General features: G+C 39.6%; 1 protein-coding gene across 6 annotated transcripts in view; it reads left to right on the forward strand.

Annotated features, from left to right (window-relative positions):
* Nucleotides 1-17,032, forward strand: part of LOC148349485 (neuroligin-2-like) — a 130,987-nt gene extending 113,955 nt beyond the window's left edge. Inside the window, exons 8-11 of one of the 6 annotated variants that reach the window (XM_088321544.1) lie at nucleotides 410-776; nucleotides 2,388-3,205; nucleotides 6,386-6,431; nucleotides 12,038-17,032. In XM_088321544.1, coding sequence (XP_088177670.1) covers nucleotides 410-776; nucleotides 2,388-3,205; nucleotides 6,386-6,431; nucleotides 12,038-12,113 — 1,307 coding nt within the window. In that variant the 3' untranslated portion in view covers nucleotides 12,114-17,032. Of the gene's footprint in view, nucleotides 1-409; nucleotides 777-2,387 lie in introns of all 6 variants that reach the window. The other 5 variants (XM_088321546.1, XR_015847398.1, XM_088321542.1 and 2 more) reach the window with 5 other exon arrangements.
* Nucleotides 17,033-23,281: the final 6,249 nt, after the last annotated feature.

Consider the following 23,281-nt stretch of genomic DNA (forward strand, 5'->3'; position numbering starts at 1 on the left):
AACGGATTTGTTATAAAATATTCCAAGATATGTACGTGACAAGTAATGCATTCTAAAAGAAGACAGCATGCCGGTACATAAAATACAGTGTAAAATACAATAACTCAATATTACTGTCGCAAATTTCAAAATTCTGCTGATCAGGGACAATGCTTGCAGTTAGCTACTGATGTACGTAAGGCTTAAGATGGGTACATATGCTGAAATAAATCACATTGTTCTGCATAACACACAAATGCACAAATTCATACTTTCATATGCAATAAACCCCCAAACCTCTCCCCTATAATGCTCTTATGGAGTTTCTTACACACTTTCGAATGAAATCTTATGCTGTTGTATGCCTTATGGTCGGTATTTAAAATATGGTATTTCCGACTCCTATTTTGTTAACATGCTTTTGTTTCAGGAAAAGATATCCTGAGGGAAACCATAAAGTTCATGTACACAGACTGGGCTGACCGGGACAACAGCGATATGCGTAGGAAGACCCTCTTAGCCCTTTTTACCGACCACCAGTGGGTGGCACCAGCCGTAGCCACTGCCAAATTGCATGCCGAGTTCCAGTCCCCTGTCTTCTTCTACACTTTCCACCACCACTGTCAGACAGAGGCCAGGCCCGATTGGGCCGACGCGGCCCACGGAGACGAGATCCCCTACGTCTTCGGCATCCCAATGGTTGGAGCCACTGACCTATTCCCATGTAACTTTTCCAAGAATGACGTGATGCTCAGTGCTGTGGTCATGACCTATTGGACCAACTTTGCCAAAACAGGGTAAGCATCGCACTAAATCAATGACAGGCACGCATCAAATCAACCCCTTAAAAAGATATGTTTTAACTTATCCATCCATGTTCAACATACTGTAACACTTTAATGGTGTGCGTGACAATTCATTTAAATGAACAAATCAGTAGAAGGGTGGCTCAGTGAAAGAGTGGTTTTGGAGTCAACATTATCTTCCTCTGGTTTCCTTATAGAGCTGGAATGTAATCATTACCATATTTTGTGGACTATTAGGTGTACCCCAAAACCCCAAATTGGCCAGAAATGTAAATGTGCGCCTTAAAGCCTTATATGCTGACAAAATTGGTTACGTCATTTGTGCAATCATTGATCAATTGATACATTTTATTACTGACCTGATTGCATAATAATTGCAGAAACTGTGCACGAACTGGATAGCAACGGTACCAGCTCAAAATCATTACCACCGTATTCCTGCTAGGAATATGGATCGTTGTTTACATTTGCATCACAATTAATTCATTGGGAATCAAACCCGAGTAGCAACAGGGAGAGCACTGAAATATATCCGATGGACCAATAGGGATACAAACATCACATGAAAATGGATTAGGTCAGACCATTGTCACACTATTTTTACTCAAGGTGTCATGTATGTTAGTGTACAGAGAATGTTGTTTCACTTCTTATTGAAAGTGACACTTTTTGAATACGTGCAGCTATGCGTTTGTTTACATATTTCAAGATGACTGAATTACTTCTCATAAGATTCTTTATATTCAGTTCAGAATGGAAAAAACCTAGCGCATATTGCAGTATGCCAAAATGGTTGGCATACTGAACGCCCGTCCAGTGTGCCAGATATGCCGCGGCATACACGAAAATGACGTATTTGCAGCAACACCACACAGCTTGCCTTAACTGCAATATGTGCTAGCTTTTACTCTCATAACAACCGGATTATTTCCCACAATGCCCTTATCATCATTCAGTTCAGAATTGTGTATGTTTCCTAATGCCTTTGCCAGCTGGCTGTGCAACGGACCACTTTTATGTCTCCAATATGCTCGCAGCCTGGTCCATAATAACAGTTATGGGTATGCCCTGCCCAATGATAACATGAAGAATTTGGTACTGTGACTACAAGTACTTTGATGATGAGATAAAACCTAATACCTTTTCATGTGTCATTTGTATCCTTACTGGTCTGGTGAATAGGACCTGGCATATTACATGCCACAATTTTTGTTGCAATGGTATGCCATTGTATGTAATTGTGATCAGTGATATATTCGACTGGTCAATCATTGCACAAATAAGGCACTTTTTACATTTTTCTGCAGCCCAAGGCCTTGCATTACTTTGAACTGTTAGCGCCCTAAAGTCCGGTGTGCTTTATATCTGAAAATAAGGAATAAAAAATAATATTTTTGGGGGTTTGCCTTATAAGCCTAGTGCAGAAAATATGGTCTATTCCGCAGCATTGTATCACTTTTAGCTGAAAGGACTGATATAAATGTTTGAATTTTCCCCCTATTGTACGTAAAGTTTTTGTCCTCCCCCAATTTTTTTTGTGAGCAGCATGTTGTGAATACCATAGATCCAGACACTATCCCTCTACGTCTTTGTGTTTTACAGCGATCCTAACCTCCCAGTTCCTCAGGACACTACATTCATCCACACCAAGCCCAACCGTTTCGAGGAAGTCATCTGGACCAAGTTCAGCTCCAAAGACAAACAGTACTTGCACATCGGGCTCAAGCCACGTGTCCGAGACAACTACCGGGCCAACAAGGTGGCCTTCTGGCTGGAGCTGGTGCCGCACCTTCACAGCCTCCACAAACAAATCATCAACTCCATCACCACACCGCTGCCACCCGGGGTTAACCGCGGTAAAATCAAACACAACACGGACACCCGCTCCACCAGGCCCCCTGGGATCTCCACCTACCCGCCGGAGCCGGACGGCTCTGAGAGACCCCGCAACACACCCTTCCCCCCGGAGACGAGGGATTACTCCACCGAGCTGAGCGTGACAGTGGCGGTGGGTGCGTCATTGCTTTTCCTCAACGTGCTAGCCTTCGCTGCGCTGTACTACAAGCGAGACAAGCGCCACGAACTCATGCAGCGGCGCCACCGCCGCTTGTCCCCGCAGCGGGGTGCCACCATGGGCATGGGAATGGGGATGGGGGTCGGCCTTGGGGTTGTCGGGGCCCCACCGCACAACGACCTGGCCTTGAGCCAGGAGGAGGAGCTGATGTCGTTGCAGATGAAGCAGCAGAGGGTCGAGCTAGAGCACGGCACGCCCTTACCGTCCCGCGGCATCCATGGCGACCTGGAACCATTGCGGCCGCCCGTGTGCCCGCCCGACTACACGCTGGCCCTGCGACGAGCACCCGAGGATGTGCCGCTCATGACAGCCAACACTATCACCATGATCCCCAGCACCATCAGCAGTATGCAGCCGCTTCACCCGTTCAACACGTACCCGCCAGTCCCCGCCCCCTCCACAACACCTGTCCCAAGCCACAGCAACAACGCTTTGCCGCACCAACACTCTACCACTCGCGTATAGGACCCAGCACAAAAGCTCCGCCGCACCGTTGTGGGGGCGCGCACTCCACATCGTCACCCTCATCCCCGCTCGGCTCTTCTTATAAAGTTTTTTTCATGAAGCCCTTATATAAAGCTGCAGTTTGTAAGATTTTAAGCAGTGACAAATACCTCGATATTAGGGGTCGGGAACCTATGGCTCGCGAGCCAGATACTGATCTTTTCATGAATACATCTGGCTTGGAGATAAAATATAGGCAATGCAGATCATCTCTGTGTCATTCCAATCCTAGTAGATGCAAAGCCAAAGCAACACTGGAAAGAACAAGGTTCGGTCCAATAAATACATAGCACAGTCTCAACTTCAGATTACAGTCACGGTGTTACACCAACAGACCCCGTTTTGGCTGTTCGTCTCTATGGAATTCTGTATATAGAACTGAATTTATATGGGTGCTTGAAATCCTTGAAAATGCCTGAATTTGAATAGTGTGTTTTCAAGGAATGAAAAGAGCTTGACTTTTGGGTAAAGTGCTTGTAAATGCTTGAAATAAGTCTGCTTGAGAATGACACAGACACTGCTCCATGGTGGTTTAGCATTACCATCGCATTTCTTCCCCTCGGAATTAATGGCAGCTCGCAATCATTTGTATGGCATTGTCCTATGAAGCATCATCACCCCTTTCGGGTGCTGCTCAAGAAGACAGATGCATGCTTCACCAAAACAGGGCACTATGAAATGTGTATGAGTGCAAGGATTACGTATCAATTATGGACACTTATTGTGAGCCATGTAAAAAAAATGTTAACATTTCTCAGTAATAAATTGTAATATGAACTTCCTGCAACTGAAAAGATGAAATACATTTTGCCAAACACCTATATTGGAAGGAATTTGTTTTAAAAGTATTCACACACGTATTGTTCAGGGCCACAAATATCTTAGCAATTCACTTAATACCTTAAAATTATATGTCTTGATAAACTAAATAAACTAAATTAAAAATTGCATATGTAAATTTTAGGAATATTTTTGGATTCACACCAGATTTCTTCCTTTTATGTTACTGGAGGACTTGATAAATTGGCTGTGAAAACATTTTAAAAGTGCTTGAATCTGGCCGGGACAAAAGTTAGATTCTCTGATAGACTCTCGTTAAACAATGATGTTCATTGTTGAGACACTTTATAATGAAAACACACAGAACAAACTGTAAACACCTGAAAACACCAGCCAAGCACCCAGGGCAACAGTAGTGAGTGAATCGCTGCACACACAGCGCACTCCGCTTTCTCTCTCGATGAGTGACCTTTACGCAGACGATAAATGCATCTATATACTTCTCATTTGCAGTATTTTATGACATTTTTACAAAAAAACAATTTGCTCATATGTTTTTTGAGATAACAGACGCTGCCCTACTTACGAACGAGATTTCGGTTTCAGACGATCGTTTGTAAGTTGAATTTGTTCATAAGTTGCTTCAGTGCTATATTTTGTATGTTTAACACTTGTGTAAGTATGTTTAAGGCGTGTATAAGTAACCTGTATTGTTTTGTACTAAAAAATAAACATTTCATAAAATAATATACTCTATAAAGATAAATAAAGTTGAGTTCAACTTACTTTTGGGAGATGCGCTTCAAGAGGTTCTCGGTGGTAAAAAGTGGCCTAAAAAAAGTGTTCCGATCATTTTTTCAACTGCATCAAGCTTTCTTATTCTACTTTCATTCCAAGTCAACGTCTCGCTTCTTCTTTACACTTTACACCAACCATATTGAATGGATGTACAAAATATTAAACAATAAAAATGTCAAAGTTCTTAGCGCGCTGGAGATAGTATAGACATAGACAGTATAGAATGATTACACACGAACTAGGAAGAGGAAGCTGATTTCTTCTTCAGGGTGGATATTGGGTGACCTCTCACAGAGCCACCACACGCCGGTAGCTGCGGAAAGAAGCAGTACAGTAAATGTGTAGTCGGAAAAAGGTGCATGCAATACAAAATCTAACTTACAGCAATGTCAAGATATTTTTCAACAACCCGAAATTTTGGGGGGAATCTACCGTTTTACGTAAGTCGAATGATCGTAAGTTGGGGAGCGTCTGTATTATTTGCGAAAAAATGCTTGTGAAAATGAGGCTCAACAATCTTAAGTAAGTGCAAGAGGGAGACAAATTTTAACTGGTATATTTTTGGATATGGGACATACGTTCTGGCATTACCATCATTTAATGAATTTGATCAAATCATTAAACTTCATTACGGTAAAATGAAATGAAGAATAAGCTTTTGTCTGGAGAGCGGGTTTAGCTATTTTGTTGAATTTGGTCTTAAAATACAGGGCGTGTGTCTCTCTCTCAAAAAAAAAATCGAAGTATTTTTCTCTTATGGCTCTTTGGGTCAAAAAGGTTCCCGACCCCTGCTTTATACATGCTCACCTTTCAAGGTTGAGTTGAGTGTCAGAAGACAAGCGATTCCAAATACCGATGTGCAGCAAAATATTATTCTTCCGCTCGCTTTACTCGCTTACCGCAACCCTGCCAACACTCAAGGACTCAAACTTAATCAGGGTGCAACGTTTTTTGTTGCAGTTTTCTTTCATAGCCGTTCTGTTAGTCATAAATACGCCAAGTCTTTTTTTTTTTGTCAAGAAAATCTAAAATGTGCCAAGGTGCACGAAAAGCAGTAAAGATGATTTCTCGGTTATGGGAAGAAATTTGTCTCAAGATTCTCACACAAAATCATTCACTCACTTTGTGCGTGTGCTTTTATTACTACTTAGAACATGTTACTTCACTACTTTGCCCATGAAATGTACGTTTAAAGATCAGGGAACATTATTTTTTAAACAAACATCACACAGTTTGATGACAATAATCACACATTAAAAAGCATTAGCCTCCTCTGCCCACTAGGAGGCAGTGTTGTCTCCCTGCATTGAATGTTTTCCCCTTTTTTCATCATCTTAATTCGAAATTGAAGTACAAAATACAATAGTTTGTTTCCTCGCATTGTTGTGAAAGGCTGATAATGTTTTTCTTCTGCTGCTATTTCTTCTGCCTCAAATCCTACCAGCAGAAGAGGGACTTCAAGATTGTCAACTCGGATCAACAGTATACAGGTATATAGCAGTTTTAAGACAACCATTGCAGCAAAGCAATGTTGGGGGGCGGAATTATACTTTTATCATCTCACCGTTTTATTTATTTATTTTTTATATTTTTCGACCCCCAACCGGAAAACAACATGATTAGTTCCCGTTCATTCAATTAGCAGAAGGTTCCGTCCTTGAAAATGACCTGAACAATCAGATTCTGTGTTTATGTGAGTAATTACAAGTTGTGTGATGTTTGTCTATAAAATGAATGTGTGCTGATTCACAGACACGAGTTAGTAATTCACAAACAACATTATATAAGGGAAGTCTTTGCTTTACCAGCAAGTTCCGCTCCTACTCTGGAGATGTCACCTCAATTTCTGCAGAAATCGGGTTTCGTATTTAAAATTGAAATCAACTTTAGAATTATTTTTTTATGAATATTAGTATATGCCAGTGGCGGGTCGTGCATTTTACACCTAGTCCTTCCGCTCCAGTCTGAATTACTGATTTCTTGTTCAAGACCAAACCGGAATTATGGGCCCTTGGAAGTGAAATTTCCTATTTTATTTGTGAGGACTTGGGTGAAGTAAAGGTTTGGGCCGACCCTGGTACCTTGTTCTCTGGGTCCACCGGGCGAGCTCCGCTTCGGCAGCCGGCAACACGGACTACACAAAAAAAAGTTAAACACTACTGTATAAACAGAGACAAAGGAGAAGAATGACGGTTGAATTATATAAAAAAAGAAAACTTCAGTGAGAGAGAAGCTCAGCCTAACGTAATGATTGACATTTTAGGTCCGATCCGGACCAAAATTCTCTTTGAGTTGGGTCAGGGTTGGGCTGTGGCTTAAAATCTTACCATTCGGCTGAAAGTGGTGTACAAAACTGTTTCCCGCTTGCAGAAGGCTTGCATACTTCAGAGTTGCCCAACCTGTCACTATAAAATCAACACAACAATATATTTCCTAGTGCACCTGAGTCTGTTCAAGTTTAATGGTTGTTGGTGCTTAAATGCTTAACTATAAAAGCACACATCTGGAAGCAGCACAACCAAAGCAATGGAAGATAACTGATAGATAATTTGGAATTATCTATTAAGAATTCCTGGACAAAATCAAATTAACTTCAACATGATTCAGATAGGGGCAGCACAGCAGTATAGTGGTTAGCGCATGTGCGGCACAGTTGTGAGGTCATGAAATCCAACCTTCCTGTGTGGAGTTTTCATGTTCTCCCCGTGCTTGCGTGGGTTTCCTCCGGGCACTCCGGTTTTTTCCCACATTCCAAAAACATGCATTTCAGGTTAATTGGCTGTTCCAAATTGTCCCTTGGTGTGAATGAGCGAGTGAGTTGTATGTCTCTGTGTGCCCTTCGACTGGCTGGCCACCAGTTCCGGGTGTCCCCCTTCCCAATACCCAAAGATAGCTGGGATGGGCTCCAGCACCCCCGCAACCTTACTGAGGATGTGCGGTGCAGATAAAGAATGAATAAATGAATGAATGATTCAGATATTTTTTAAGCCAACAGGTAAGGCCTTGCAGGCCCTGACGGCCCACCACTGGTATATGCACATACAAAGTATGACATATTTTCCAGACTATGAATAAAAGTATAAGTCGGAAAAGAAGCGTATATGTCGCACTGGGAGATAAATTCAACAGGCAGGAAAAACAACATAAATTTATCACGCTGAAGTATACTTCAATTACATAACAGTAAATTATTGACCAAACATGGCCTAACTATAAGCGCTTGTTTTAAGCATCCAAAAAAAACACAATGGTAGATGTCTGCTCATTCTAAGTATGATACTCGATATTGTTCAAATCTTTCTTTGCTAAGTAACAAAATAAAGGTACATGATGCTGTTTAATTGAAAGCTATTGAAATGCAATTAATTCAATTTTAGGCTGTTAAATAAGGTATTTCATGCTTTTTTTTCTTTTTTTAGGTTTGAAATGCTTTTATCACATGTGCATGATTAGAACTATTAGAGCATCGTTTAAAAGATGGTGTACAGACCAGAAGAACAAAATGGCGGACGGGGCACAGGCACATTTTACGTCAAGTGAGTCATAAATATAAATCAAATAAGTCAAATCGGTCTATGACAAATGCAAACATGAATAAGGCAAATCTCTCCTCGTGTTTGGGACAAGTTTTCACGGTTTTTGATTATCATTAGTTTGCGCACTAAAGTCGATTAGTCCTCCTGACCTCAATTTATTTAGCCCGTTGACTTATTGGATCAGCATTTATAAGGACTTTATGAGCGCATCACAGTTTGTGGTTTGTTTTTCTGCTCATTTTGAACAGTCCTTTGGCATTACATTTTAATTGGATTAAAAAAAAGTCAATAAAGGGTTAGCTTTAATTGCTTTCAATTCAAAAATTCCAGAAGAGATCTAAAGGTAGTGCTTTAATGTTGGAGCACTTACAAATCGAATCAGATCAACACCTGAATTCAATTTGAGGATTGCGGTAGTTTGGAGTAATGTGCTTGTTTTTTTACGTGTCAGTTTCGTTATTTTGATTCTTCATTTCAAAAAAGAATAATAATAACAGAATTCAGGTCTTTTCGAATGCACAATTTAAACCAAAACATGAAGGTCATCAAGAGACTAAGGTTTTTTGCTATCGATTTAATACATTTTTTGTGAAAAAAATGATGCTGCTCAAGTTTGTCTTGAAATCATCGCGCTTAACATCCAATCAGATTTCTCTTAGCCATTTTTTATGTAACACGACTGACTTAGCAGTGATTCATTTTGTTTTTTTTTGTTATAAAATCTAAATCAGGTTACCCGAATCATAAGCTGATTATAAAGTCTGACGCCTTGTGCATAAATATTTGTTGGGTTAGCACAATTTCTCATAGGTTCATTATATATATGGATACTAAAGCACATCATGGTGTCAGTATTTTACCAAACAATTGAAAAAATTGCTCTTTCTTAAAATTTACAAACTGCAGCTTTAAATCCCAATCTGGAAATCAGATTTGGACAGTGTTCTGTGTGAAAAATCAGGCGAGACTAAGACAGTAATTTTGGGGCGTCACATTCCCATATTGGGGTTTAATTTGAAATAGCATGAGGGTTAGGCTAACTCTAACCTAACCCAGTCTGGAGGTCACTGCCTGGAATTGCGTACCGCACAGAATTTATATCGGCAGTGATATCGCACCACTGGAGAGCACAGATAGACCCTAGGTTGTGATAGAGATCTCTAAAACAAAATACCCTTTTGGAAGGTTATTTTCTTTTTAAAATTGTTTAATTTTTAAGCAGTTCCCTGAGGCCGTACGGCACTGACAGGGTCTTTAAGAGAAGTAGCAGCATTTGGATTTTTTTGTGTGTACACCAAGGAAAAAACAACATGGATCTGAGTTTTTCTAGCGTAAAAAGAGGTAATGTTCGCTGCCTTTTCTGAAATATTGCGGCTGTAAAGAAAAACACCGTCGGACACCCTCAATTTCTGTTGCGTTGACTCTTATTGCAATCCATAATTTTCAATCTGATGTAAAGCTGACATGTGAAATCTTATTTAGATAATTTCACAAATGGCTCTCAATAAGCGTGGATATTAAATTTTCAGTTTTATAAGGTGTTGTGCAAAGGCCTAATGCTGCCATATGTAGAAATTATAGCCATAACAGCCAAATATATGACACAATTCATTCATGTATTCATTAGTTTTTTCATTTATATTGTGATTTATTCTGTCATGTATTTTCTCGTGTATTTCGTTTCAACAACATTTTACTCAAATGAGAAGGCGGCCCATTTCCCTCAGCGTTTCACCTATTGGTTGATCAGTGATGAAAGAATCGGCTAATTATGTCTTGCTTTCATCATCCTGTGGGGAATAAAAGACATAGTAGTTGATCGGTGCACTCGTCGATCAAACTATAGGTGAATGGCTCAGCCAGTTTGACCCGAACACTCGTTTGAATATTTTGTTGTGACTAAATCCGCAACAAAGTACAGGTCAAAATAAATGGCATGATACATGCCAAAATACACACAAAATTAATAGATAAATACTTACAAATATATGCCATATAAATAAACAAACACATAAATGAATCATGTAATACCTGATATATGACATAAATGCAATTAATTTACCTAAATGCAATTCATTTGTCATGTATTTTATTGTTTATTTATGTAGTTATTTTGCCATGTATTCCGTTGTGTATTTTGCCGTGTATTTATAGTGTATTTTGTCATCTGTTTTGTTATATTTTTTGCCACAGCATATTGTTATTCAAATGAGAAGGCGGCCCAGTTGCCTGAGGTTTTCACCAGTTGGTTAGTCAGTGATGAACAAATGGGCTATGGGTGAAAAGCTCAGGTTAACCTGCCCTCTCACTTAAATAACCTTTTGTCGTGACAAAATACACCACGATGAAAATGACAAAACAATTGACAACAATCAGGACGAAATACATGACAAAATACAATACAACAAAAATGACAAAATAAAAAACGAAATAAATACATGACTAAATGACAAAAAGCATGAATAAATAAATTGTCTTCATGTCATTTATTTATGTATTACATAATTATGAGCTGCAAGCAAAGTTAGGGTGGTGATCATGTTTAGGATCTAAGTAAATCTGTTTGTTCGTTTGTTTCTTTTTCTGTTTGCGTGTCTCTTCACTGAAAAAAGGAGGAAGGAGTTCAGATATGACCACCATCTTTCACAGGAAGTCATGTAGATTACTGTAGATGTAGAAAATGCCCAAAATACACACTTATTACTTTTTAGTTTCGTTGACTTACATACAACATTTATGTCACCACCATCTTTTACAGGCAGTCAGTAGGTTACCCCAGATATGAAAACTACTAAACAAATCTTGGCGTGTTTGGTTTTACTGGCTCTCCAGCTTTCCCAGAAAAGCATTCTACTTTCCCAGATCAGAAAAGATATATGACACCCAAATGGTTTCATGTTTGAACGCAGGTGATGCTATAATAGCGCACAGACAATTCTAGTTTGTGTAAGTGTTCATTCGTTTATATTATACACACATTTGTAGGTATCTGTTCATTCATAGACTTATTTCTACATATTGCAGGATCAGTTCTCCATACCTGAGCACTTGCCCACCAAAATATCTTTGCACAACCCGGTAGCACGCAACTTTAACAAAAGCTAGCTAGCACTTATAGCACTGGGGACACTATTGAGTTTGACCAGCGCCCCTCATGCTGCAATGTCATGAATATTAATAAGTTATAGTGACGTCTATCGTGCAGTACGCCATTCAGGCTTCCCATAGAACTCATTGCGGCTCATCCACAGCAGCTCTGCTCAAGTCCGTTTGTTTCTTTGTTCCTGGCTAATTACGTATCTCCATACCACAAACACGCACACACCTCCAACCCATTTAGCTGTTTCTGTTCTTTTGCCGCCTGCTCGCATCCGCCTCCGCTTTCATTAGCCCATTAACATAACGGCCTGCTCCCCTTTCATCCGATTCCATCAAGACTCGCTTGCCCTTTTTTGGAGTCTTTTATACAAAAGAAAACACACACATGTAAATGATGTATTGATCAATTATAAGGATATGATTGGAGGGAGGAAGAGATTGAGAAATCTCATTTTTACCAGCATTCTCGGTGCCAAGTACTGTGAAGAAGTTGCTCTCGCTGGCATCCAGTGGACTGCCCGGAGAGGTCCATGCTGACTGGATTTGACGTGAAGGAAATACCGTCATCAAAGTGCCAAGCTTTTCTTTTCTTTTGGTTGGAAAACTCACACATACATGCACACAACTGTTCCACTGTGGCTGTTCTCCGATTTTCGGAGGTTTAAAATATCCTCGTTTCACTCATTCACTGCCAGTCCCTTTGTAAAGGAACTTTGACGTCTGTAGCCCTCTTTGGCGCTGAATGCGTTTTTTGTTAGTTTGTTCTTTAGGGCTGGGTATCAATAATCAATTCACAAGGTTTTTCTTTGATTTAATTCTGTCTTTGTTGGATTCCACTTACAATATTTTAATTGATTCAATTCCGATAATCTTCTTATTTCCAGGCTTCTCCAAATTATTTCGTTGCTAGTGTTGGAAATGTGAAATGTGGTTGGGATTCAATTTCTTATTTAATCAAATGTTGTTCATCTTTTTTGTAAATACAGTAATCCCTTGCTATAACACAGTTTCGCTGATTTGCAGAATTTCATCGTGCATTGTGCTCTGCATTTTGATTGCCCAAGCAGTCGGCCTTCACCTTTTCCGTCTGTTTCCCATGTGTGTCTATGATACAGCAGTTTTAGTTGTACACATAGTAAAACAGCTTTACAAACCTAAATTAAGTATGCACAAATATTTCATCAATTTCAAGTTTCTCTCAATGACAAAACAGTCTGAAGTGACAAACAGCACCAAAAGGCAGAAGGAAATGTTTTCTTTTGGTTTTCTGACCTGCTTAACTTACTCTGGAGCTGCATGGGGAAATATATGGGTTCTACAGAAACACAAACTGGACACATTCTTAATGTTTTCCAATGAATATCCTTCATTATAAGGACTATACAGTATACGACTTTTGTAATATATTTTATACATTTAATACATATATATTTAACCTCTAGATGTCACTGTCACGCAAAGCAGAGCAATTACAAACTACGAAGACTTACAGTGACCAAACCTCACTGTTTTTCTTGGGGGTTTTTATGCCCAGCCTTTAGCAAGGTTTTGGATGTATGGTAAAAACCGTAGTGTCCTGAAATCAAATCGATATTTTTAAAATTATAATTTGAAAGTACGCATCAAGACATTTTTGTAAGAAAAAATAAAAAGTTAAGGAAGTACAGTCTTATTTTTCAAACAAAAGCTTGGGCCTGTAAATTAGGTTTGTTCTTTGGTTTAAATGGATAATTGTCAAGACCAGAACGGAGAAGGGACCCACTTCCGTTACGTTTCTCTCAGTTTTATTGGGAAGAAGGAAAAGGATTGCCATGATTCGCTGATCGCTGGTCACGGGAAGCAGGTCGCTCTGAACGTGAAAGTGGGACTTCCGTGGCAAGCGACAGCGGAGTCGGGAACGGGAAAAGTGGGTCAGTAGCCGGGACAGGAGATCAAAAAACGTGGTCGGGATCGGAAACGGGTCGAAAGCCAGGAGAGGAGAGTAGATGTGGTCAGGATCAAAAAACGGGTCGAAGCCAGGAGAACAGACGGGAGCAAACACAGGTGGGAGTCAGGGTCGAAAAAGCTTGCCTAGAGTACACTGAGGTTCGCAGACGGACTGACAAAAGGTGATAGAAAGACGTGGGTTTAAATGGTAACAGGGAGCCGAACAGAATCCGCAGTTGGCGCCAAAGGAGCGGGCACATCGGTAATCATGACGGATAATAGAGTATTTGATAAATACATAAATAAATAAATGAATCAATGTCTCCACTTCGCAGGACCTTTAATGAGCGTAACTCCCGTGAAAAACGAGGGATTACTGTATGTCACTTTCGCAGCTATGCTTTTCTTTAACTAGTAACTTTTGTTGTTGTTGTTTTGCCTGATTCTATTGAACGTTTTTCTGATTTATTCTGGTCATTGTTTTGATTTGTTTGCGATTATCTCCTATTTCTTGATGGGAAATGTTTGTTTGCTTTGCTCTGTTTGAAAAAGAATGATCTCCAACTCAATTTATGTAAATATATTAATGGAAAATCATTTTGACTCAACTATCAAGGACCATGGACAGTGCATATTAATTATTGCCTCCCAGTAGTAGCAAACTTAATCAATTTAAAAAAAAACTATTGAAAATTAAGCAAAAATACATAAACGCTCACATAAACGAGCATTTTTTATGTTCGAGAAATTTGTTTTCGTTTTATATAACATGACCTTCATCGAAAGTGAGCTTACAAATAACGAAAAAACCCAAACCTTGCTAAAGGTTGGGCATAAAAACCCTCAAGAAAAGCAGTGAAGTTTGATCACTTTAAGTCTCTGTAGTTTGTAATTGCTGTACTTTGCGTGACGCAATACAGTGACATCTAGAGGTCTTATAATACATACTGTCCCTTTAAAGTTACAGAATAAATTATGTGTATAGAGTATATGGTCAAATTATATTGTTTATCTTTGTAAAATACTACTATATAAGAAAAAAAGGGTCTCCAAAACTACATTTTCACATACAATTATTTGAAAAAAGACATCAAAACCATGGACTCGTAGTTTATGAATCGATATTTGATTACAAAAAGAATAATCAACTCAATTTGTTTTTTTCTTTTAACCCAGCCCTAATTTGTGCATTGTTTTGGTATTCATTCCTTTATTTGTATTTTCTTCCGATGAATGTGGCAACATGACTTAATAGATTTTTGGGGTGAAACTAGTAAATTTCTTATTTCAAACTCAGCTGCACTTTTGAGGTATTTTGACATATATTAAACTGTTAAAAGATGGATATTGCGTAACACTATAACAGAGAGTAAATATGTCCTCTTTATTTTTTTCAAATCCTAACATAGAGGCTGCCTCCCACCATGCCCACAAAGAAAGACTGCCCCCCTCTCACCCCACTCCCCTTATCCTAAGCCTCTTTTTGCTTATTTTGCTCTTTCTCTTATCTTTTGAAAAGGTGATGTTTGCACAGTGAAGAAAAAAAATAATATACAGGGAGTTTGAAAAAAAAAAGAAACAACATGGCTGTAGTCTACATTAGGTTTGTGTACGTGACCAACGTTAGCCACATGCTTTGCGTGTTTGAAGACTGCCGGGCCCCTCCCGAGTTTCGCTTTGTCTCTTTTCGTTGCTTTCCTGGCCCAAAACGTGGAAAAGGAGATACATTTATGACAAGCGCATTTTGCGTCACTTGCACAACAGAATACGGACGTCTCCGAAGGAAACCTAGCAAGGCCCAAACTGGACTCAAAACCTGATTCAGAGGTATCAGGTTTTCAATTAGATCGTCGCTGCGAAGGATGTCTTTTTAAAAAAACGGATTCAAACGAACCCTTCATTGCTCATAGTACAAAATCAAAGGGAGCCCTGCATCCTGTGTGGAGGGTACCTTGTGTGTGGAGGGAGACTGCCATTCCTCACAGGACTTGAGTGGAAACTGAAAAAAAAAAACAACAACACGCGGACAAAACTGTACATTTTGTCAAAATGTGACAGGACAAACTGGGATTTGTAAATATTATTTGTCGTTTGGTTTTGATTGACCGGCCGAACTTTCTGTTTGTGACAACAGGTGCAACGTTTAGATCAGGCATGTCAAACAGCCCATGGTCCGGATCCGGCCCCTTGGATGATTTATCCCAAGTATGTCAAAAAAAGAAGCGAGTCTCTTGATAATTTCTATCAAAAGTTATGATTTGTCTTAAATAAATGCATCCCAAATGCTATCTGCGGCCGCTAGACTGCAGTGATGAGTTTGTATAGCATGGTGAGTTGGTTCAGGTGTAAAACTGCTAAACTCAACGGTTCAAATAAACCAGGAAGCATATTCAATGCCAAACATGAAAATATTTTTTCCATTGTTTGTAAATGTGTTGTGTTTAGAAACTATCCCTTGTCATTCGCGATTATAAAATGTAGGGTAGGTTATTAATGGAGGCTGAATGACACTGAAAAACAGATTTAAATTTGGAGTTTGGATATTCTTTTAATCATCTGGCCCGCCTCAGAATAGAAAGTCTGGATCCGGCCCCAGAGCCAAACTGAGTTTGACATCTCTGGTTTAGATGATTCCCTTGATTTTAGCGCTTGTGTATGTTCAATTTGTCTTTTCTTCGAGAGTTCATGGAGAAAGTTTTGGGCCATTGACCTACCCCCCCATAAAAAATAATAATAAAAAAGGAGTGAAAAAGACTAAAGTTCAGGTCAGTGTATGTATAAAATGGAGCTCAGTTGAGCATGTAAAATGTGGTTAAAAAAATGCATTTTTAACCTCAGAGGAAGTTACTCAATAAAATAATTTGAATAAAATATTTCCTTTCATTGGTTACAAAACCAAAGGACAGACAAAGGAAAAAAACTATGAAAAGGAAGTGTCTAATGGAGAAATTTGGAGTCAGTTTCAGTCAAATATTACATGCCATTGGGGTTAATTCTCAATGTCTCAGATTTTATCAAACAATAACCTAAGATTGTGACAGCATTTATGCCATGATTAGGTTTGGATCCCTTTTGCAATTTTCTGCACAATGTTGGTTCAAAAGGTGATCAGAGGTTTGAAGTTTGTAGTAGCTGCTCTTCGAAAATGAAGAAAGGGTTGTACATGGAAATGGAAGCACACAACTCACCAAGTTTACATGTTTACACTAAACAGTTTAAATGTTGGTATTCGGTACTGAGACCGGTTGGGGGGGCGGGGCCATTCAAATGTATATTTTGTTTGTAGACTTGTTTTTGAACTGCTTTGGGGGGAAATGGAAAGAAAAAGACGGTTTGCACCTGTTTGTTCTGTTCATTTAGTCTGATTCAGTGACATGCTTGAAACTCAAGATACTGTGAGAGAGCATCATGACCACACATGGGGTTGAAATAACGTTAATATTTCTATTTCACATAGAGGCTATTACACACTGTATGTTGTGTATCTGAACTGGAAAACATTAAAAACAAACAAAACATTGTTAACGAAATGATTTTCCATCATCGTTTTTTGTGACGTTATTTGATACTTGTAGGTAAGGTAGTTCAGTGGTTAGCGCTTCCGCGGCACAGTTCTGAGGTCTTGGGTTCAAATCCACCTACCGGCCTTCTTGTGCGGAGTTTGCATGTTCTCTCTTGCGTGGGCACCCCGGTTTGCTCGGACATTCCAAATACATGTATTTTAGGTTAATTGGCCGGTCCAAATTGTCCCTATGTGTGAATGAACGAGTGAGTTGTTTCTGTGTGCCCTGGCGACCGATTCAGGGTGTCCCCTGCCAATTGCCTGGAGATAGCTGGGATGGACTCTACTGAGGATAAGCGGTCCAGGTAATGGATGGATAGATGGAAACACTTATGTGTTGTAAATTGTATTGATTATATACAACCTGTCACGACCAGAACGGAATAAGGACCCAGATGCGTAACGGTAACCACAAGTTAATTGAGATAAAGAGGAAAGGCAGTGCCCGCGATCCAGTGGGAAGCAAGCTGCTCACAGAATCAAAACGCGTTCCAAATGCGGAAGTGGATCTTCTGAAGCAAGAGATCATAGTGTTGTAGACAGAAAACAGGTCGATAAGCTGGGACAGAAGAGCAAAACGTGGTCAGGATCAGAAAACCAGTCGTAAGCCGGGACAGAAGATCAAAACGTGATCGGGGTCAAAAAACAGGTCGTAGCCGCAGACAAACGGGAAAATCACGGGTGAAAAAAGCGGGAACAACAGGAGTCAGAGTCAAATTGCTTGCCTTGTAGGAACAGAGGTTCACTGACGAACTGACAACAGGCGAGTGAAAGTACTGAGCGGCTGGTGCCAAGCGAGCAGGCACAGGTGAAATTAATCAGTCATCATGACACAACCTTTCTCAAAGAAAATAATAAACAGCATAATATTAAATAGCATCTTCAATAAATGAATGGATGGAGGAAGGAAGGAAGGAAGGAAGGAAGGAAGGAAGGAAGGAAGGAAGGAAGGAAGGAAGGAAGGAAGGAAGGAAGGAAGGAAGGAAGGAAGGAAGGAAGGAAGGAAGGAAGGAAGGAAGGAAGGAAGGAAAGAAGAGAGGAATGAAGGAAGAAAGGAAGGAATGGCCTTCATTATCGTCATATGAGTATAATATAATTGGAGGGCTTCTTTCAGTGCAAGTAAATCAAGACATGAAAAGGTTTAAAATATATACATATATATTACATCCAATTATCCTTTTGTGGTCTTATTTTTTATTACTGAACGATCTTGTGTCCTAAAAGCTTAAGAAAACTCCCACAATGACACTGGTTATTGATTTGCGCATGCGCAAATTTCTTTTGTAGAATTTGTGTTGTGTTGTGACTGAAAAAAATTGGATATACTGTTTTTCATTTAAACTGAGTCACTTATGTGTTATAAATTGTATCAACGGGAAAAAACATTCTTCGAAGAATGATAAACAATATCTTATAACTTCTTTGACATTGTTATCTATTGATGAACGATCTTGTATGCTAAAGGCACTCTCTCATGCTACCGGTTGTTGATTTGCGCATGCGCTACCATACATATTTATTTTACGTTAGGTTTACAGTATGGGGGAGCGATAGTTGGACATTTGGTTTCGATCTATCCAAGTCAATACATGGTGGTATTGATTCATACCGATCTGATACTTTTTGCTTGGAAATGTCATGATCATCGAATAAGTGAATTATCCCTCCTTAAGTTAGTTTATAATTACGATGAAACAGCACAAAGATTTTAGGCACTAAAAATGTTTTTTGAATTAAAGGACTACATTGCAAACTTTAACAGTATATGAAAAAGAAATATTTATATGATTTCTTGAAAATGCCGTGAACATTGAATAATTGAAGCCATCCTAAATTCGGTTGGTTTATAATTACGATAAACAAAGCACAAAGATTATAGGCAATAAAAATGTTTACTTTTATATTGAAATTATCTGAAATGATCTGCATTTATATAGCGCTTTTCAAGTCAATGACTTCCCAAAGCACTTTACAGTGTGCTTCACATTTCCCAATAGCGGCCTTGTATTGCAGCCATGTAAGACGCTAACCTGCTTATTGGGGGTATTAGGGGTTCAGTGTCTTACCCAAGGACACTTCGACATGTAACACGGACGAGCCGGGATTCGAACTGGGATCCCTTGATCCCAAGACGAGCGCTCTACCTCCTGGGCTACTCGTGTCCCAATATTTGGCGGAGCCAGGGCCTTCGCTCACAAATATTAAGTAACTACATTCAAAACACTGACAGAATATATTACAAGTGTTTCAAAACAAAAGACAAGAGAGTCAAATATAAAAAGCAGCAATGTAACAAAAACACAAATACTGTATAGCGATGTCGACGAGAGAACTAAAATGCCTTCCTCTGTGCAATATTTTTATAATAAAGTAAATAATGCAAATAAAGAGTATTTTTAATCAACGGGTTTGTCTGTCCATATTGACAACGGATTTACAGGTTTTTGTTCAGGAACAGCAAACATGTTGCTGCGACATGTTGGAATTTATGGTTGCTGTCCATTGATCTCTGCAGTGTGAGATTTTTTTCTATGTGTTGATGTAAATGTGTGGTTTTGCCTCAGCAGCAAACCACTCTACCACACAAATTGCACCTGGCATTGACCACACTGGCATTGTCCACACTGTGCTGCGCTTCTGTCCTTTTTAGCTTATGGTAGGGGTTTCCGCATGGATGTGGCCCTCTTTTCTACGTGGCAGGCAGAATGCCGCATCAGGACAGGTAGTGTGAGTTGCTAAAACTGTTCCCTTCAGTCACATATCCAGGCATTAAAAGCTAACACCAGAGACACATGGGATGGATGGATTATCGCTATTTGACACATTCACACGCTATGTGGTGTATTTGACCTGGAAAACAGTTTTTGGGTTAAGAAAATGTCAATGCCGTCCTTGTATTTTGCCAACTTGATTGGCTCGATTGTACTTTTAGTCAAAAGGCAAAAAAAATAAAATAAAATCATTTCTCTACATATCCGCAGCGAGTTGGTCTAGGCATGCAGAAATTGAAATGAGAATCTATATTACTATTATTCCGTTTACTCACTTAAATGGTACTCTATCTTAAAAAAATATATCTATTTTCATTTGTGTATATACTATATTTGGGGGCAATGTTGCGCAGAATCATGTTCTGTTTTCCATCTGTCATGTTTCCTCATTACTGGCCAAAACCAACCGGCCCCCCACCCCCGGCCCCTACCTAAATTGGAAATAATTCATATTTGAAATCTTAAAGTATTGATGCAATAAGAACTTTAATTAAACCAACCCCCACGGGGTAGAGTGACTCAAAATATATGGACGACTTACACAGCATTCATTTCCTTTGTATAAAACGTCAACATAGATTATATTGTTCGGATGACGGATGCAGACTTTATTGGCATCATTTTTCTTTTGTGTTCAACCCAATTTATTGGCTTAGATAATGTTGGTCCTGTAAGCAAGGCTCAGGAAGTACTACTCATTCATCACTAGATGGCAATGTACATCTATCTCTTTAGGGCGTCCATAAACTCAGTGGTAATGTGTTCATATTTTCATGATCATTAGCATTTATCAAGTGGTTTGTTTTCTTCAAAGGACATTAAATTATGCATTTAAAATGACAATGCCAATATCAAGATTTCAACAGGGTGTTTTTTCCGATCAATAAAGTAACATTTGTGTTTTTACAATTTCCAAGACATAAAGGCACAGTTTGTATTATTTGACCAGAAAACGTTGCTGCATGATTTAGTGCAGGAATATGGCTTTTTTAATGAGTACATACGGCACAGAGATAAAACAGACACTGTGATTACGGAGTTTAATACTTATGATGAGTCAATTATCTGACATGCAAACCTGAGATAATAAGAACTGAGTAAATGGTTGAGTCTAGTATAAGAAACCGCTATTTAAACTACAGTTTACAGTCAGGGTGTCACACCATGAGACCTTTGTATCGAAGCTTATTAAACAGTCTGTGTTCACTGTTGTGACAATTCCTGGTGAAAAGCCACAAAACTAACTTTTTTTACCCAGAAGCTCTAGGAAAGCACCCAGAGTAATTTGATTGGGTGATTGGTTGGAATTGGCTGAGCTATACACAGGACAGGACGCATGCCTTCGGGGTCTCTATATAGTGGTTAGCGCTTGTGCGGCACAGTTCATGTCATGGGAGCCTGTCGTGGGTTCAAATCCAGCTCCAGACTTCCTGTGCGGAGTTTGTATGTTCTCCCCGTGCTTGCGTGGGTTTCCTCCGGGCACTCCGGTTTCCTCCCACATTCCAAAAACATGCATTTCAGGTGAATTGGCCGGTCCAAATTGTCCATAGGTGTGAATGTGCAAATGAGTTGTCTGTCCCTGTGTGCCCTGCAATTGGCTGGCAACCAGTTCAGGGTGTCCCCTGCCCACTGCCCGGAGATGGCTGGGATGGGCTCCAGCCCCCCCGCGACCCTAATGAGGATAAGCGGTACGGCTAATGAGATGAGATGAGATGAGATATATATATATATATATATATATATATATATATATATATATATATATATATATATATATATATATATACATATACAGCACTATAAACCAGCGATGGGCCTTGCATTTCTCACTTATGCCTTTAGTAGGTACATCTGTCCAACCTTCAATTGCTATTTTTTCGCTATAAAACATTTATTGCAACTCGAGCTGCGACACATATAAAAAGCATAAACCCTAACTTTATAAAATTACAATATCATTTAAGAAAATGGTCACATTTTATTCACCAAAACTGCTTTTTAATTGTGCATAAAATCCATCCTCCTTTCTTTTCTCAAAAAAATGTCAACTACTGTATGACAGATTATACAAGCGTTTCATTTTCATTAAGAAAATCTTTTTATCGCCATTGAAGCTAATGCTAAAAGTTAGGCTGTCCTTCATATTTCTGGCATGATTTTTTTAAAATTTTATTTAGGGCTGTTAATAGTAGTGGAGGCATTGGACACAGGGATATTTTTATTCGCCTTTAAGTTTTTATACTACCTTTACCCCCCTAGCCAGTCGTAGTTTATGAAACCCCTGGCATCTAGAAGGCCCTGGCTCCGCCAACTGGAAATCTGATTGGCTAAACCAACATTTATTCAATGCTTCAGGGCCTAGAGAACTGATTGTTAAGACCTCCGAGTAGATTTTTGACCCAGGCAAAAAAACAGCTGGATTGTGTTTGGTTCTATGCTTGAATATAAAAGCACACATCTGGAAGCAGCATAACCAGGAGAAAAGCAATTAAAAGAAATTGACAGACAATTATTCAATACATTTTCATGGACAACATTCATTTAGTATCACATGAAAGATAGTGGGCAGCACGGCGGCCCAGTGGTTAGTGCGTGCGTGTCACAGTTCTGAGGTCACAAGATCGAACCTCCTGTGTTGAGTTTGCATGTTCTCCCGTGCTTGCGGGGGTTCCTCCGGGCACTCTGGTTTCCTCCCACATTCCAAAAACATGCATGTCAGGTTAATTGGCGGGTTCAAATTGTCCCTAGGTGTGAATGAGCGAGCGAATTGTCTGTCCCTGTGTGCCCTGCGACTGGCTGGCAACCAGTTCAGGGTGTCCCCTGCCCACTGCCCGAAGACAGCTGAGATGGGCTCCAGCACACCTGCGACGCTACTGAGCAGTGCAGATAATGGATGGATAATGGATGAAAGATAGTTTAGGCCAGCAGAGAAGGCCTTGCGGGCCGTGACAGACCACCACTGCTATAAATGCACCTTGACTCAAAACATTCACACTCCGGACTGAGTTAGTTCGTTTCACTTGGTAACTTTTGTAGGAAACATAATCACATGCCAGTTCATCATGTTTTCTTTGAACTCTAAACTTCACCATTTGGCTCAAATTGAAGGCAACAAAATATTCAGACTGTGCCTTGAAAAAGTATTAGCCAACCCTGAAATGTTCTTGAGTGTCACAGACTCTATGTAAGCCCTGCTGTCAAATCCCCACAAGAAAATGATGTATGAAAGCTTCCATGGCCTTTCAAAATGTCCTTAATCTGATCAGACATGCCGTGGATCATATCCAAAATGTATTGCACTGGTAATTGAAATCAAATGTTGCTTTCTGCTCCAGCCTGCATGCCAATGGGAACTGTTATTCACAAGGAGGAGGGGATCGGGGTATGGTCAGCAACCCTTCACGGTCCCTAATCATTTAGAGTGACTTTGCATTGTTATTCATTCA

This window comes from Urocampus carinirostris, chromosome 17 (genome assembly GCF_059441175.1).
Source record: "Urocampus carinirostris isolate Australia breed hairy pipefish chromosome 17, RoL_Ucar_1.0, whole genome shotgun sequence".
Taxonomy (NCBI): domain Eukaryota; kingdom Metazoa; phylum Chordata; class Actinopteri; order Syngnathiformes; family Syngnathidae; genus Urocampus; species Urocampus carinirostris.